Genomic DNA, 15133 nt, shown 5'->3' with positions numbered 1-15133 from the left:
TCTCTGAGTGCTTTCTTTTTGAGGAGGGAGGCACTGGGGTTTGAGCCCAGGGACACTCTACCACTGAGCTACATCCTCAATTCTTTGAGACAGGATCTCAGTACGTTGCTCACAGCCTCTGCTAAATTGCTGAGGTTGGCTTTGAACCTTTGATCATCCTGCCTCAGCCTCCCGAGCTGCTGGAATTACAGGTGTGCACCACCATAGCCAACCCAGCCCTTCTTACTTTGAAAGAGGGTCTCCCTAAATTGCTGAGGCTAGCCTTGAATTTGTGATCTTCCTGCCCCAGCCTCTCCCATGTCTCTAGGCTTACAGGCATGGGCCATTATGCTGAGCCTATGAGGTCTTTGTTTTTTTAGTTGTAGATGGGCAACTTTATTTTATTTATTTATTTGTATGTGGTGCCTCACATGTGCCAGGCAAGCCTCTACACTGAGCCACAAACCTAGCCCGATAAGTTCTTTTAGAAGTTTTATATTCCCAAATTCCTAGTCCTTTTCATTTTTTATTTTGAAACAGGCTATTATTGCTAAATTGCTGAGGGTCTCTGTTAAATTGCTAAGGCTGAGCTGGGTATGGTGGCACACACCTGTAATCCCAGTGACTGGGGAGGTTGATGAAGGAGGATTGCAAGTTGGAGACTAGCCTCAACAACTTAGTGGAGATCTTGGCTCAAAATAAAAAATAAAAAAGGGACTGGGGATGTAGCTTACGTGAAGCATGCTGGGTTAAATCCCCAGGACCAAAAGAAAAGAAAAAGAAAAACCAAACAAAACAACTTTCAGTGCTGGGGATATAATTCAGTAGCAGCGTACTTGCCTAGATTGTGCTATGCCCTGGGCTTGATCCCAGTACCACAAAAAATTCCCAAAACAAAAACAAACCCATAATCATAGTTATAAGTGAATGTTGCTGGTATCTATTAGTTCCATATATCTGTATTTTTGCTTTGTCTCCTGGTAATTACCTAACTCACTGGGTGTATCACCCTGCACTGTTCTAGTTACTGAGGATGCCACTGTGAACACATCAGAATTCCTGATTTCAAAGAACACATAGCCTAGTGGCTGGGGACAGGACAAGGAAAACAAGAATGCAATAGCACTTACTATAAAAGTGGCATGGCCTAGGCATAGCGGTCGTGTGTATGGACACTCACGTGTTTTGTGTGCTCATACTTCATTCAGAAAGGAGAGCTGCTTTGGTGATTTGAATTTGGCAGTTGTCAGCAAAAGGTGGCAGCAGAGGTCATGGGAACAGAAGAGACAGCTCCAAGAGAGTCGGTGAGTGCTGAGAGAAGGTAGTCAGACTGAACCCTGAAGAACACTCAATGTTTTAATGATGAACAGAAGGAAAATTCTCAAATGAGCCTAAAGAGGAATAACTTGAATCACAGGAGGAACAGCAGAGGAATAGGAGGTATTGGCAATAATGAAGCAACTCACAGGGTCAAATGCTGCAGAAAAACATGAAAGGAAGGACTGAAGAATACACAATGGGTTTACTCATAAGGAGATCACTGGTGAATTCGAGACGAAAGCTGCAGTGGAGTGTTAGGGGTGGCAGTCAGACTGCCTTAGTCCATTTAGACCCTATAGCAAAATGTCATAACCTGTGTGACTTATAAACAACTGAGCCAGGCATAGTCATGCATGCCTGCAATCCCAGTGGCATGGGAGACTGAAGCAGGAGGATCACAAGTTCAAGGCCAGCCTCAGCAACTAAATAAGATCCTCTCAAAATAAAAACATTAAAAGGCTGGGTATGTTAATGGTAGAGCACCTCTGGGCTCACGTCTTAGTACATTAAAGGACGGAAGGAAGGAAGGAAGGAACGAGCAAATCGCGGCACAAAGATAAAATCGTGGCACAAAGAAGGATCTGATCTGTTCTGTGTGGCACACAGAGGATTCACATCCACATTGGCTTCCTGGAGCTGGTGGGACTTGTGTGGTGAGCTGGAAGATAGGTAGGAGGTGAGTTACTGGGGTGAGGAAACAGCATTTGGAGACTGGCACCAATAAATGGTGTAACATGGAAACAAAGGTGTTTTGGGTACAGGAGCCAGAGCAGATGAAGTTGGAGAAGCAGGTCAGATCCGGGGCCATAGAGCTGATGGGGAACCATTGAAAGGTTCTGAGCAGGGAAAAGGCATGATCAGATTGATATGTAGAAAGATGGCTGAGGCAGCTAGACAGATGGACGATGGAGTCATGGGGCCATGCTAGAGGCTAGGAAGCAGCAGTCAGAAGACCTATAGTAGTAACTGTGTCTTCCTTTCAATAACAGTTCACTAGGGTTTGGGATGTGGCTCAGTGGCAAGAGTGCTTATGCACAAGATCCTGGGTTTCGTCCCCAGTACTGCCTAAAAAAGAAAAAAGGTCATTGGACCTTCCATAAGAAGATACCACAGGCTGGGGGATTTCAACGGAGAGATTTATTTTCTGAAGTTCTGGAGGCCACCTTCTTTGTCCTCACATGGCCTTCCCTCTGTGCGAACATATCCCTGGTGTGTCTAATTTTCCTCTTATGAGGATACCAGTCAGACACTCTAATGGTCTCATTTCAATGTGATCACCTCTTCAAAGGCCCTATCTCCAAATATAGTTACATTCTGAAGTACTGAATGCGGTCTATGACATATGAACTCAGGGGTGTGGCACACAATTCAGCTTTTAATGTTTTCTTTTCTTTCTTTTTTGTGGCCCTAGAGATTATATCCAGGGCCACGCTACCACTGAGCTACATCCTCAGTCCTTTTTGGTTTATTTTGAGACAGGGTCTCACTAGGTTGCTTAGGCCCTTGCTGATTTGTTGAGGCTGGCTTTGAACTCGTAATCCTCCTGCCTCAGCCTCCCCAGTTGCTTGGATTACAGCTATGTGCCACCACACCTGGGCTTTTATTTTTTCTCATGAGATAGGTTCTCCTAAATTACCCAGACTGGTTTGAACTTGGAATCCTCCCACCTCAGCCTCCCTAGTCACTAGGAATACAAGTGTGTACCGCTGGGTGGATGTGATGGCGCACACCTGTGATCACAGTCGCTTGGGAGGCTGAGGCAGGAAAATCATGATGTCAAAGCCAGCCTCCGCAATTTAGTGAGGCCCTAAGTGACTCAGTGAGACCCTGTTTCTAAATAAAATGTAAAACAGGGCTGGGGTTGTGGCTCAGCAGTACAGCACTCTTCACCTAGTACGTTTGAGGCCTGGGGTTCAATCCTTAGCACCACATAAAAATAAAGGTATTGTGTCCAACTACAAATAAAAAATAAATATTTTTTTAAAAAAGGGCTGGAGATGCAGTTCAGTGGGGAATGCAGCTCAGTGGTAAACTCTCCCTGGGTTCAATCCCTGGTACCAAAAAAAAAAAAACAAAACCAAAAAACCAACCAAGTGTGTGCCATCACACCCAGCAACATTTTTTGTTAATAACAATAACAAATATGGAATAGGATCAGGAGACCACTGGTTAATACGATTAAGTTGCCCGTTCCATTATTAGGAAACAATTAACTCATATAACCCATAAAAATTGTCTATAGTCGGGGTATTATGATCTATTATTAATAATGATTACATTTACTTTGGATCCTTGAGGCCCAGCAGAGATTTTGACACAAGTGTTGCTGGAGCTGGGTGAATTAATAAAGGATTGAAGAAGGAATTTGCTCTCTACAGTGGTAATACACACTGGACTGTGCTGCTTAGAATCTAGCAAAAAGAGAGTGGTAGAATAAGATTTGTCTAGTGTGACTGGGTCAGGAGGTCTCGCCTTTATGATCCAAATGCATTTGGTATTCTCATTTCAAGGCTGAATTGTCATTATTGTTACAATTTTGTCTCCTATAGGTCAGGAACTCCCTGAGAACCAGGTCTTATTATTTTTCAGGTGGGGAGGGTACTAGGGATTGAATCCAGAGGTGCTAAACCTCTGAGCCACATCTCCAGCCTCTTTTAATATTTTATTTAGAGCCAACGTCTCGCTAAATTGCTTAGAGCCTTGCTAAACTGCTGAGGCTGGCTTTGAACTCAAGATCTTCCTGCCTCTGCCTCCCTAGTCACTGGGATTAAAGATGAGTGCCACCATGCCCAGTGAGAACCAGCTTTTATACATCTGTTTGTAATCCCAACTAGTACCCTAGTTCCCAGCACAGAACACATGTACCAATTAACTTTGTGTTCTAAATGAGAACATTAGATTAAAATTTTTTAGCTGGGCATGGTGGTACCTACCTGTAATCCCAGCTACTTAGGAGGTGGAGGCAGAATTGAAAGATCTAAAGATTAGCCTTGGCAATTTAGTGATTCTATTCCAAAATAAAAAGGGTTGAACATATATACATATATATACAAATAAAAATCAAGTGAAAATAAAAGCAGTTCAACCACAGATAAAACATTTAAAGATGTTAATAAATGGGGGAAACTGGATGTGGGGCATATGGCAACTCTGTCTTCACAATTTCTTTCTTTCTTTCTTTTTTGGTGCTGAGGATCAAACTCAGGGTTTTGGGCATGCAAGGCAAGCACTCTACCAACTGAGCTATATCCCCAGCCCCTCTCTTCACTATTTTTCTGTAAATCTTAAACTATTGTAAAAAAATAAAATCTCTTTAAAGAAGAAAAATGGAACACTAGACTATAGTGCACAGCCTACATTAACTATAGTACAGTGACCTTAATGAACATCAAAGGGGTGGGGCAAAGGCACTGTGCTTGAAGCCAAACTCAGAGAACCATTCAGACACAATCCCTGCTTCAGCGGACATTGTGCATTAGTGAGGGAGAGAATCCCTAAAAGAATACACACAAAGATACCAATATAATTGGGATAATAGGGGGGTGGGGTGGATCATATATCTGTAATCCCAGCAACTCAGGAGGCTGAGGCAGAAGGACGGCAAATTCTAGGCCAGCCTCAGCAACTCAGTAAGACCCTGTCTCAATAAATAAATAGGACTGGGAATGTAGTTCAATGGTAAAGCACCCCAGGTTCAACCCCCATAACCCCAAAAAAGAAAAAGAAAAAAAAACTCCCCAGGATCAACTCCCATAACACCCCTCCAAAAACAAACAAACAAGCAAACAAAAACTCTGAAGGGTGATAAAGAGTCAGCCAAGCAAAGTGGGCAGAAAAGAACTCAGGGAGAAAGGTTAGTATATACTAAAACCATCTCATTTTATGAAACAATATTCATCATTATTGAAAACATAGCTAAACCTGATGTCCTGATTATGAGGACTCATTCAGTGGCCTGAGGGTGCCAAACATTTGAGAGGTGCAGAAGGTAGAGAAAGAACTTGCAAAGGATCCTATGATGAAGCTACAGAGGTAAAAGGAAAATCTGGAGTTTACCAGACAAGGAAGCAGAAAAGGAAGTGTTTCAAGAAGGTAAAAGTGATTAACATTGTAGAAAACTACTTGCAGGTCTGTAGGAGAAGCCTAAGGAGTGTCTATTGAACACTGTGGTTGGGAGCCAGTGGAATATGTTGAAATAGAGGGGAAATGAAAAAGTAAAACGGTATTGGAAATTCTAAGAAGGAAAACAGGATGGGAAGTAATGGCGCACACTTGTAATCCCAGCTACTTGGGAGGCTGAGGCAGGAGGATGCCAAGTTTAAGGCCAGCCTGAGAATTTAACAAAACTTTTTATTTTGGTGTCAAAAAATTAAAAGTGGGAGGATGTAAGACAGTGGTTCAATCCCAATACCTGTCCCCTCCAAAAAAAAAAAAAAAAATGGTATCATTTCCTGAGACTCAAAGGCTTTTTTTTTTTTTTTCCCTCACAGAACTGGGGATTGAACCCCATGACACTCTACCACTAAACTACATTACTGGTCCTTTTTTATTTCTTATTTTGAGACAGGTCTCAGTAAATTGCCCAGGCTCTCCTCAAACTGTGATCCTCCTTCCTTAACCTCCTGAGTAGCAAATAACTGGGATTAGAGGTGTGTGCCACCATGCTCCCCACCCCCCCCCCCTTTTTTTTTTTACAAGGAATTGAACCCAGGGCCATTTAACCACTGAGCTTCATCCTCAGCCCTTTTTGGTATTTTGTTTAGAGACATGGTCTCTCCAACTTCTTGAGGGCCTCACTAAATTGCTGAGGCTGGCTTTGGAATTGTGATCCTCCTGCCTCAGCCTATGGAACTGCTGGAATTATAGGTATGTGCAACAGTGCCCAGCTCACCATACCCACCTAAAAAGGCTTTTTAGATGCAAAATTAGACTTTTAGTGTTTGGAATAAGCCAATGAAAGGAGGAAGAGTCTGGTGTCATGGCCTGCCGCAGTCTGGCTGGGCACAAATAACCAAGCCGCCACAAAGCACTTGTATGTTCAAACAGGAAACTTTATTGCCCGAACTCCACCAGTACTCCACGCACACTTCCCAGGAACTCTCTCAGCAGCTCTCCACCCGGCTCCGGGCCAACTCTCTCGGAACCCCAGGAGAACTCCAAAGTAGTGGGTGCCTGAGGCAGCAAGAGCCGCCCTATTGCAGGACAGCAAAGGTCTATATACAACTGAATACACAGCTTAACTTAACCATTATTATTTCAATGGCTTGCTGGTGTCACCTCTCAACCACTTCCTTCTGGCAAAATGCCATGCATCATCCCGACTTGGCTGTGGCCCTCTACAATGGCCCATACCTGTAATCCCTGTGATTTGGGAGGTTGAGGCAGGAGGATTGCAAGTTTGAGGCCAGCCTCAGCAATTTAGCAAGACCTTTAGCAATTTAGCAAGTCCCTGTCTCAAAATAAAAATTAAGAAGGGTTGGGGATGTAGGTCAGTGGTTGAGTGCCCAGGTTCAATCCTCAATACCAAAAAGAAAAAAAAAAGAAAATCCATATCCTTAACTGTTCTGGAGTACTGGCCCAATTTTTTTCTTCTTCTTGTAGTGCTAGGATCAAACACAGGACCTTGTAAATGCTAGGCAAGTGCTCTACTACTGAGCTACACCACCGCCCCCTATTATCCCAATTATATTGGTATCTTTGTGTCCATTCTTTCAGGGATTCTCTCCCTCACTAATGCACAATGTCCGCTGAAGCATGGATTGTGTCTGAAAGGTTCTGAGTTTAGCTTCAAGCACAGTGCCTGGTCCATGCTAAATACTCATTTATCTGTTGAACAAATGAGTCAAAATAATTTTTGTTTTGGGCAATCCCAGAGTTTGAACCCAGGGCCTCCCACATGCTAGGCTAAGCACCATACTGAGCCCATTGCCAAAATTTTGAGACAGAGTTAGGTTTCCTAAAGAAGCCTCGAAATTGAAGCTGGCCTTGAGCTTGCGATCTTTTGGCTCCAGCCCCTGGAAGGGCTGGGGGTTTACAGGCCTGCGCCACCGGCCACCGGCTGAGTCCACATTAAAGAAATTCCAGACTGAACGTCATACTCTACACGTCTTTGTCCCTTGATTTCCCACCCTATGAATCAGGGGAAATCGGGACAACCCAGGCAGAGGAAGCAGGGAGCACTAGGACTAGGAGAATGGAACAAGAAATCGGAACGCTTCCCTCGCTGAAAGATGGCACCGTGGGCACCACGTGGACAAAGGAAAACACTCCTTCTTCTCCATTTCGGGGCGGTGCCCACGCTTCCAGAAGCAGGCCAGAGTTCCTCACTGTGAAAAAGCCCGGGAAGGCCCAGCGCGCGGGCAGTCGCCGGCTAGGCGCTGCCCGAAGGCAGGGGCGGAGTCCGGACTACCCCCGCACCGCGGAAGTCGCGCCGCCTTGGCCGCCGGGCCTGGGCGTGTCCCGCGGGCGCACGGCAAGCTGGGAAGGCGCCCGCGCGGCGGCCATTTTGTGTGATCGGCTCCTCTGTGGAGGAGGCTGTTCGGCCTGAGAGCGGGCCGAAGGGGCTGGCGACCGTGTCGCCGGTGTTTTCCTTGGTGGGTGCCCGGGCTGGTGGGAGCAGCCGCCCGAAGGAAGCACCATGATTTCGGCCGCGCAGTTGTTGGATGAGTTAATGGGCCGGGACCGAAACCTCGCCCCGGACGAGAAGCGCAGCAACGTGCGGTGGGACCACGAGAGCGTAAGTCCCGCGGGTCCTGGGCCTGTGCCCGGGCCGTGGGGGAGGGGAGCGGCGCGGGCCTGGGCGGGGGCTGCGGCGCGATTTGGGACCTGGGCCGCGCGTGGGTTAGCACGTCTGACTTGGTGGCCCTGGGCGCTGAGAGGGTGGTTCGGGAGGGAAGGTTGCGCCCGGCCTCCGGCCAGGGGGTGATTTGTTGTTGTTTTACTCTCGAGGAAGTCCGGGACAGCCATTGGCAAGGTTGAACAGCACCTTGATGAGGCTGGGAAACGCGGGAAAGGAAGGGCGCATTTTATTACGTCTAAGGGTTCGAGTGTTCACCTCATGAAATCGGGAGAAGGGCAGATTCTTCCGTTATGTGTGTTCAGCGTCGTATTTGGCTGAGATTTCAGACCAAGAATAGTAGCAAAAAAAAAAAGAAAAAATCCTGGCAGTGTCTTGTTTATGAATGGTTCAATTTCGAAGCTTCTTTGGGAAAGTAGAAATTCAAAGGCGGTAATAACTTGGTGTAGGGTTTGCCGTGATGATTTACAAACATTGTTGGGTAGCAGTTCCTGTGAAATCTCTCCGATACGCGGTTGTCAGGGCTTTTTTATCCTACCACTCATTCGATCCTCTTATCCCTGTGAGTGAGGGTAGACGGGATAACCCCAGGTTCACGGGTGAGGCTTCTTGAGTCTTATCCAGGGTCTCTTGTCAATATGATCTTTGTCGTCGTTTCCACTTTCCACAATTCTATGAAATTGGCTCCCTGCAAGTACTGTCATGTGCTTTGATCTAGTTTTGAACATGCAGTGTAACTTTTATTTTAGATATGTGAAGAATACAGGTAGAACTTAATTTTACTTCGCGATGATAACCAACCCTAGTAACTTTAAAGCAGTTTGTTATCTAGCCCGGCGCGGTGGCGCACGCCCGTAATCCCAGAGGCTGGGGAGACTGAGGCAGGAGGATCGCGAGTTCGAGATCAGCCTCAGCAGTTTAGCGAGATTCTGTCTCAAAAATTAAAAGGTTTGGGCATTTGACTCAGTGGTTCCCCTCCCCCCCCCCCGCCCCCGCAGTTGCTGTCAAAATATAAGGAAACAGTTAAACAAATGGACTTTTTATTGTTTTTATTATTATTATTTTTTCAATTAGAATTTTATAGTTACCCATAGTAGTTCGGTTCATCCCTGCAAACTCATACATGCATGCATGGAAATCAATTTCAGTTCATGATCCACCCTCCTGCCCCTCTCTCTAACAGACTTTTAAAGAAAATTAGTTTCTTACTTTAAAAAAAATATTTATTTATTTTTTGTAGTTGTAGATGGACAGCACGACTTTATTTTATTTATTTTTTATGTGGTGCTAAAGATTGAACCCGGTGCCTCACATGCTAGGCAAGCACTCTGCCACTGAGCTACAGCCCCAGCCGCTTGCTTTTTTAAAATAAAATTTCCCTTTTGCGGTGCAAGAAAACAAGTTGGTGTTGGATGAGTCCTTATACCTTTTTAAAAAGGTGAATTTGTCTGAAATTGTTCTTAATAGAACTCATCCTGGAAGATATTTGGGATTCCTGCATTTGTCATTGATTTCTATGGGACTGAATCCTGCAGATTTTTTTTTTTTAAACATATGGTCTCCTCCCCTCTTGTCCCATAGGTGTATAAGAGTAACTTTTTGTTATTTGAGTCTATTTACTCCTTTTGTCACAGTGAAGTAACTTTCACTTAAAAATAAATCAATAACTACCTGACCCCCTCCCCCAATGAATTCAGGACCTTGAGTATGGGAGGCAAGAACTCTACTATGGAGCTGCATCCCCAGCCCCTTAAATTTTTCTTTCTTTATTTTTACATTTTTGGTACCTGGGATTGATTTGGTACTGAGGGGCACTTAACCACTGAGCCAATCCCCAGCCTTTTTTATATTGAGACAGGGTATTGCTAAGTTGCTTAGGGCTTGCTAAGTTACCTAGACTGGTCTTGAATTTAGCAACCCTGCCTACAACCTCCCAAGTCATTGGGATTACAGGTGTGGGCGCTGCACCTTGCTCAAAAATTTTTTTAATCACCCAACTGAACCTTTTTATTTGCTGTGCCAAGTATTGAACCCAGGGCCTCCTGCCTTCAAGGCAGGCCCTCTACCACATCCCCAGCCCTAACTCAGCTTCTCAGTCTAAACTTTATAAAGGGTAGAAAAAAAGAATATTAATGATTCAGCTGGGATATAAAAAGGGCATTTACATATTTAAAGAGAAAAAGGTGTTTTTGATTACATTACTCATGAACTAGACCAACATTATCTTTCTATTCTCAGTTTTGAATGCACGTTTTGAAGAAATTTTCAAGTGGTAGTTTACGACTTTGCAATGGTGAAACTTAAGAACTGCGATTTAGGTTTTATGTCATCTCAGCAATAATTTGCTTCTCAGTTTTAGTGTCTTTCATTGATTTTAACTTCATGCCTTTAATGACAGGTTGCAATTTATTCTAGATTTAAGAATTCAAGTCAGTCACTTGCATTTCAGATTCATGTCTGTAGGGAAAAGGATGGTGGTGACAACCAAGCACAAAAGCACATGGCCTTTTCTAAATAGTGGAATTATTGTAGTGTATAATCAACCAAGGGAAGTGCTTAATTTCACTTCAGGGTCATTTACATATTCTTATGCTGCTGGCTGTTAATGTTAGTTTTGGACCCATGGACAAACTCACCATGTGCCATAAAGGATTCACCATCACAGGATTCACCATCACTGTAGCTTCATGTTTTAGAATATTTTTGCATTCCTATTCTATCTGAAAAATTTTCTTTGCCACATTTGCACTAGATGGGAAAAGATACTTCAGTTGGGTGGGATCCTAGGGTTAAATAAATGCCAAAAGAAAGAAGCAACAGTATATTAAAAGTTCATTTGCTGTGATATCTATAGACGCTTAACAGTCAACACGGAAACTTTACTTTTAAAAGTAATCCCTATAAGGGCCAGGGATGTGTGTCAGCAGTAGAGAGATTGCCTAGCATTCCCAGGGCACTGGGTTCCATCCTCAGCACTGCACAAAGAAAAAAAAACAAAAACAAAAAACTAGTAGTCCTCAGAACCCTGACAGCTCCGGAGGTTGAAGCAGGCAGGAGAATTTCAAGTTCCAGGCCTGCCTCAGTGACTGAGACCCTGTCTCCAAAAAATAGGAGCGGGGGTAACTGAGGATATAACTCACTGGTAGAGCACCACTGGGTTCGATCCCCAGTACAACAAAATTAATATATAATCTAGTTCATAGACTGTTGTATTTGACTGGCCTGTGTAATTCATTTTAAATGCAGATTTCTGTCCCTCAGCTCCCAGAAAGTCTGATTGTGTAGGACTGAGGGGAAGATGTGTACAATTAGATTTTATTCTATTTTATTTATTTGGTACTTGGGATGAACACAGGGACCCAAACTCTGAGATAACATCCCCAGCCCTTTTTATTTTTTATTTTGAGGTAGGTACTCCCTAAGTTGTTCAAAGCCTTGCTGAGTTTCTGAGGCTGGCTTTGAACTTGTGATCTTCATGCCTCAGCCTCCTGAGGCCCTGTGCATCATCGCACCCAGCATTTTACTTGTTATTTTGAGATGGGGACAGGGTCTTTCTGAGTTGCCGAGGATGGTCTCCAACTTGCCATTTTCCTGCCTCAGCTGGGATCCCTCACTGGAATTACAAGTGTGCATCACTGTGCCCAACTTCTTATTGGTATTTTTGCATTAAACAGTTTGTGTCTGCTATGGTTGGTATTCCCAAATGACCACAGTAATGAAGAAAGCATATGATTTTGACTGTCTAGGATGAGCAACTTCCAGTTAGGTTCCACGTGGAAAGAATTTCAGTATTTGTCAGAGAAAGCATTTAAAGTCTGGTGTGGAAACAAGGTGCATTGGTGCACACCTGTAATCCTGATGACTAGGAGGCTAAGGCAGGAGGATAGAAAGTTTGAAATTAACTTGGGCAATTTAGTGAGACTGTCTCAAAAGAAAAAAAAAGGCATGGGGATCTAGCTCACTGGTACAGTGCCCTGGGTTCAGTCCCCAGAACAGGGGAAAGGGACAGTGTTGTTGGTAGCTTTTAGTAGTTTGTATGTAATATATTAACAGGGATTTTATAGGGATTGAGGTTTTTACATTCTAAATCTTAACCTAAAAGTGAAATTACTTAACTACTGACTTATCTCTGATTCTAATCATACCTGAAATGAGATTTTGTCACTTATCAATTTCAAGCATAATCTCTCTTCAGTGAAGGTTTAGTAATTTATGAAGGTAATTGAACTAAAAACTTTTTTTTCCTAAGATCTCTGACTGGGTGTAGTAGTGTGTGCCGGAATCCTGGCTACTCAGGAGGCCGAAGCAGAAAGATCGCAAGTTCTGGCCAGCCTGGGCAATTTATTTAGTAAGATGCTGACTTAAAATTATAAATGAAATTAAGGGGACTGGGGATATAGCTCAGTTGGCAAACTGTTTGCCTCACATGCACAAGGCCTTGGGTTCAATCCCCAGCATCACTTAAAAAAAAAAAAAAGAAAGAAATTAAAAGGGCAGAGGATGTAGCTCAATGATAGAGGTGGTAGAGCTTCCCTGGGTTCAACCCCCAGTTACTTGCCACCCCCAAAAATCTTGAAATGTTATCAGATACTGTTAACACTGAAAAGCTTAGAAAACTTCTCATTTTCACTTGTGAACCTTTTTTTCCTAGTTCATCTTAAAAAAGAGTTCAGAATTTGGGAGGGATACTTGGAAGTACAAAATAAGTAATTACAGTGTATGACATCTACTATAAGCATTTTACTAGATAATTTTGATTCAGAGAATCATCAGAATGTTCTGTTAGAAATGTAGGTAATACCTTATTCTATAGTACATGGTAGGTATTTCTCCGAGCTTGCTAGTAGTTTATGTGTTACATAACTGTTGATTACTTTTCACCCCTAAGAAATGGAGAATCAGAGAGAATATTATAATGAATTCTCCATGTACTTTGAACCAGTTTAACAATATCAACACATGGCTAAATTATTTCTTCTATATATTTGATGCCTTCCATTATTTTGAAGCAATTCTGTCACTTCAATCTATGTCTATTTCTAAAACATAATTACTTTTAAAAAATATTAAGATCTTTGGCCTGGTATGGTGGCGCATGCTTGGGAGGCAGGACAATCAAAAGTTTAAAGCCAGCCTCAGCAATGGCAAGGCACTAAGCAACTCAGTGAGACCCTGTCTCTAAAAAATAAAAATAAAAGGCAAGGGATGTGGCTCAGTGGTTGAGTGCCTCTGAGTTCAATTCCTGGTACCAAAAAAAAGTGTGTGTGTGAGAAAAAACCACAATACTAGTATTGAAAGGAAAGTATTAAAATATTTCCATAGTATTTGTTTTGTGGCTTTAGGAAAAATGTGTTTTTTTTCTATGTAGTTCATCACTAGTCTTGATTTCCACGCAAATACTGAAGGCAGCTTGAATTGTGGAAATTTCTATATTTGTTCATCCAACAAAAAAATGTATTACTCTTAGGGTAGATAATAGACTAGTATAAATACAGCACTTCACCCTAGAAAGCCATTAGTGTGGCCATGGATATGAAGGAGTAAATATGCATTCATATCAGTATCCCAGTGTGTGGCTGGGAGTGTAGCTAATCGGTAGAGCATTTTAGTGAGGGCCTGGTTTTGATTCCCTACATGGCAAAATAATAATAGTAGTAAGTACTACAATAGGGAAAAGAAAGCCCACAGGAAAGGGCCATGAAACACAGACTCTGGTGAATACTCAGGGGCCTCTCTACATTTAGTGAATCTTGTACACCAGGACCAGAAGGATTAGTGGGAATTAGCCTGATCGAGTGAGAAAGAAGGCAGATGTTAATTAATAGCCTCAAGAAAGGGATGAGCATGAAGGTCAGTGAATTTGGGTAATTATGGATAATGTAGATAACTGGAGCCTCTATTTTTGTTGGCTGGGGAAGTATGGATTCAGACAGGAATCTATGAATGGTGGGTTTTAGTTTAGGTTTTTTTTTTTTTTGGTGCTGGGGATTGAACTCAGGGAGGGCCTTGTGCATGCAAGGCAGGCACTCTATATCCCCAGCCTTTGTTTTGTTTTTGTACCAGGGATTGAACCCCAGAATTGCTTAACCATTGACCCTATCCTGCCCCTTTTGTTTATTTTGAGACAGGGTCTCACTAACTTGCTTAGGGCCCCACTAAGTTGCTGAGGCTAATCTTCAACTTGTGATCCTGCTGTCTCAGCCTCCTGAGTTGCTAGTATTACAGGCTTTCGCTGCTATTCACAGCACAAATCTGGTTTTCGATGATTTTTTATATAAGCCTTGATAAAGTTTGAACTTTTACTTTGGGAAGCAGTGCTTCTAAGCAACAAGAGATGTTTACTGTCTAGCTGCTGTGGAAAATTGAAATTTTAACTGAAATTTCTCAGGCAGTAAGGAGAGAGTGAACCATGACTACAAAGTAATATGTAAAAAAACCCTGAAAATATCATGATCATGGTATAGCAGAAACAAAACTACATGCCATTGGGGACTTGTCACAGATTCATTTATTAAAACCTTCTCTTTGGTGTTTCTTTTTGAAGGGGGGCAGGTAACTGGGGATTAAACTCAGGGGCACTTACCCACTGAGCCACATCCCAGCTGTATTTTGTATTTAGAGACAGGGTCTCACTGAAAGCTAAGTGCCTCACCAATGCTGAGGCTGGTTTTGAACTCGCGATTCTCCTGTCTCAACCTCCCCAGCCACTGCCCCCAGCTGGTGCTTCTTTGGGGGGGGGGGATTTCAACTCCTTTAGCTATAAAGAAAATACCTGCTTCTAAAGAGTTGTTGTCAGAATTAAATCATTCATTAATGGTAAATGAAAGGCTACAGGTAAAAGGTGTTCATTTTTATTTTACCAGTAAAATTTCCGTTTATTTTAAATTAAACATATAACAGTTGAGGTATTACAATAATACTTTGTAACTGTCCTAAAATATATAATGTATTAGGGAATTGTTTTCACCTTTTTTTTTTTTTTCTTTTTTGGTATTATAAATGAACCAAGGGGCGTTCTACACTAAGCTACACCCCTAG

General features: G+C 42.9%; 1 protein-coding gene across 7 annotated transcripts in view; it reads left to right on the top strand.

Annotated features, from left to right (window-relative positions):
* Positions 1-7796: 7796 nt before the first annotated feature.
* Luc7l3 (LUC7 like 3 pre-mRNA splicing factor) overlaps positions 7797-15133 on the top strand; it is a 30100-nt gene continuing 22763 nt past the window's right edge. For 6 of the 7 annotated variants that reach the window (XM_027924708.2, XM_027924709.2, XM_071603720.1 and 3 more), the window contains exon 1: positions 7797-8035. In XM_027924708.2, coding sequence (XP_027780509.1) covers positions 7937-8035 — 99 coding nt within the window. In that variant the 5' untranslated portion in view covers positions 7797-7936. The remainder of the gene's footprint in view (positions 8036-15133) is intronic. The other variant, XM_027924710.2, reaches the window with a different exon arrangement.

The sequence above is a fragment of the Marmota flaviventris genome, chromosome 17 (genome assembly GCF_047511675.1).
Source record: "Marmota flaviventris isolate mMarFla1 chromosome 17, mMarFla1.hap1, whole genome shotgun sequence".
Classification (NCBI taxonomy): Eukaryota; Metazoa; Chordata; class Mammalia; order Rodentia; family Sciuridae; genus Marmota; species Marmota flaviventris.
The sequence above is the reverse complement of the archived record's forward strand: the minus strand, read 5'-3'. Positions and strand labels throughout refer to the sequence as shown.